General features: G+C 47.9%; 1 protein-coding gene across 1 annotated transcript in view; it reads left to right on the top strand.

Moving 5' to 3' along the window:
- Window positions 1-2,367, top strand: part of Bbs1 (Bardet-Biedl syndrome 1) — an 18,503-nt gene that overhangs the window by 7,337 nt on the left and 8,799 nt on the right. Inside the window, exons 8-9 of the mRNA XM_013020843.1 lie at window positions 285-416; window positions 1,580-1,686. Of these exons, the coding sequence (XP_012876297.1) occupies window positions 285-416; window positions 1,580-1,686 (239 nt within the window). The remainder of the gene's footprint in view (window positions 1-284; window positions 417-1,579; window positions 1,687-2,367) is intronic.

The following is a 2,367-nucleotide window of genomic DNA, read 5'->3' as shown; positions in this document are numbered from 1 at the left end:
ATTGGAGATAAGAATCTCATGGACTTTCCTGCCTGGGCTGGCTTTGAACTGAGATCCTCAGATCTCAGCCTCCTGAGTAGCTAGGATTACAGGTGTGAGCCCCGGGTCCCTGGCCAATGATGTTTGTTAGGTAGTTACATTTGTTGCATAAACACCATAGCACATAAAAATGTTGTGACATTTCTAATGCTTCTTCCTCCTCCTCTGCCCTCTTTATTCCCTTCTGGGGTATCTGGGGAGATGGTGGGGGTGTTCCTTGAGTAACCCCTGGAGTCCTTCTACAGACGGTCATCACCACCATGACCACCCTGAAGAAGAACCTAGCTGATGAGGACGCCATATCCTGCCTGGTCCTGGGCACTGAGAACAAGGAGCTCCTGGTGCTTGACCCCGAGGCCTTCACAATTTTGGCCAAGGTCAGTGTCAGGTTTGGCCCTGAGCAAGACCCACTGCATTCTCTCTCTGAGATTCCAGTTAGTTCTAAGCAATATACGTTCATTGTAGAAAAATTAGGAACTACAGATAAACATAAGGAAAATATGCCAGGTGCTTGTGGCTCACGCCTGTAATTCTAACTACTCAGGAAGCTGTGATCTGAGGATCACAGTTCAAAGCCAGCTTAGGCAGGAAAGTCCATGAGACTCTTATTTCCAATTAACCACCAGAAAACCAGAAGCGGTGCTGTGGCTCAAGTGATAGAGTGCTCACCTTGAGCTGAAGAGCTCAGGGACAGGATCCAGGCCCAGAGTTCAAGCCTCATGACCATCAAAAAAACACATTAGCATTGTAAGGGCCATGTACACCCATTACATAGATACATCATATACAGATGTATTTACTCTGGAATACATTCCGTTTTTTCAGTTTTTCATTATTACTAATTTCACTGCAGTAGTCTTCTTTGCTCAGTATCTTTGTGTGTATAAGTACTTCTGACCATGCCTCCTCTAGGCAGCAGTTTGTCCAAATATATAAACTAAAGGGTTTTGTTATTGTTTTGTGCTGGTTGGTTCTGGGGCTTGAACTCGGGGCCTGGGCCCTGTCCCTAAACTTTGTTGCTCAAGGCTAGCACCACTTTGAGCCATAGCTCCACTTCCGATTTTCTGGTGGTTAATTGGAGATAAGGGTCTCAGGGACTTTCCTGCTTGGGCTAGCTTCAAACCTCCATCCTCAGATCTCAGTCTCCTGAGTAGCTAGGATTCCTAAAAGGTTTTTTTTTTTTTGGGGGGGGGGTCCGGTCATGGGTCCTGAACTCTGGGCCTGGCGCTATCCCTCAGCTCTTCAGCTCAAGGCTGGCGCTCTACCACTTGAGCCACAGCGCCACTTCCGGCTTTTTTTCTTTTTGCATATGTGCTGCTGAGGAATCGAACCCAGGGCCTCATGCATGCAAGGCAAGCGCTCTACCACTGAGCCACCTTCCCAGCCCCTCCTAAAAGGTTTTTTTGGTTTGTTTGTTTTACATAATGCCAAGCTTCCCTCCAACACAGAATGAGTGAGGAGATTAGGACTTCAGACAAGGGACATACCAGGGAGGGACTGTGCTCTGAGAAGTCAAGATGTTTGTGTCCTTTCTTTACAGATGAGCCTCCCCAGCGTCCCTGTCTTCCTGGAGGTTTCTGGCCAATTTGATGTGGAGTTCCGGCTTGCAGCCGCCTGTCGCAATGGAAGCATCTATATCCTGAGAAGGTAGCTATGTCAGGAGTGTGGGGAATGGCTCAGAAACCTGGTGATTTCCAAAGTTTGCAAGATGAGCCAGGAGCTTTTGGACTGGAATTTGGGGATGAAAAGAGCTGAGATTTTTTTTTTTTTTTCAGGGTGGAGGGGGTCAGTCACGGGGCTTGAACACAGGGCTTAGGCGCCATCTTTGAGCTCTTTCTCTCAAGGCTAGTGCTCTACTGCTTTGAGCCACAGCGCCACCTCCAGTTTCGGATGGTTAATTGGAGATGAGTCTCAAGGAGACTTTTCTGCCTGGACTAGCTTCAAACTTCAATCCTCAGATCTTAGCCTCCTGAGTCGCTAGGATTACAGGCATGAGCCACCAGCACCAGCTGTGAATTTTACAAAGAGTCTGAACCCACACATGTAAATAGTGTCTGAAAGCTTGAGATGGCAGCTAGCAAAGCGAAAACCCCCCAGCAGGGCGTTAATGCTTGAACAGTGTGTGCTGTCACAAGGTGGAAGGAACAGAAATGGCAGTATTCGTCACATCACTTTATAGTGTACTTTATAGTACTCCACCATTAGTTTTTTTTTGTTTTTTTGTTTTTTGGGGGGAGGGGGTCCGGTCATGGGGCCTGAACTCTGGGCCTGGGTGCTGTCCCTCAGCTCTTCAGCTCAAGGCTAGCGCTCTACCACTTGAGCCACAGC

This window comes from Dipodomys ordii, unplaced genomic scaffold (genome assembly GCF_000151885.1).
Source record: "Dipodomys ordii isolate 6190 unplaced genomic scaffold, Dord_2.0 Scaffold54, whole genome shotgun sequence".
Taxonomy (NCBI): Eukaryota; Metazoa; Chordata; class Mammalia; order Rodentia; family Heteromyidae; genus Dipodomys; species Dipodomys ordii.
This window is presented reverse-complemented; position numbering and strand designations above follow the sequence as displayed.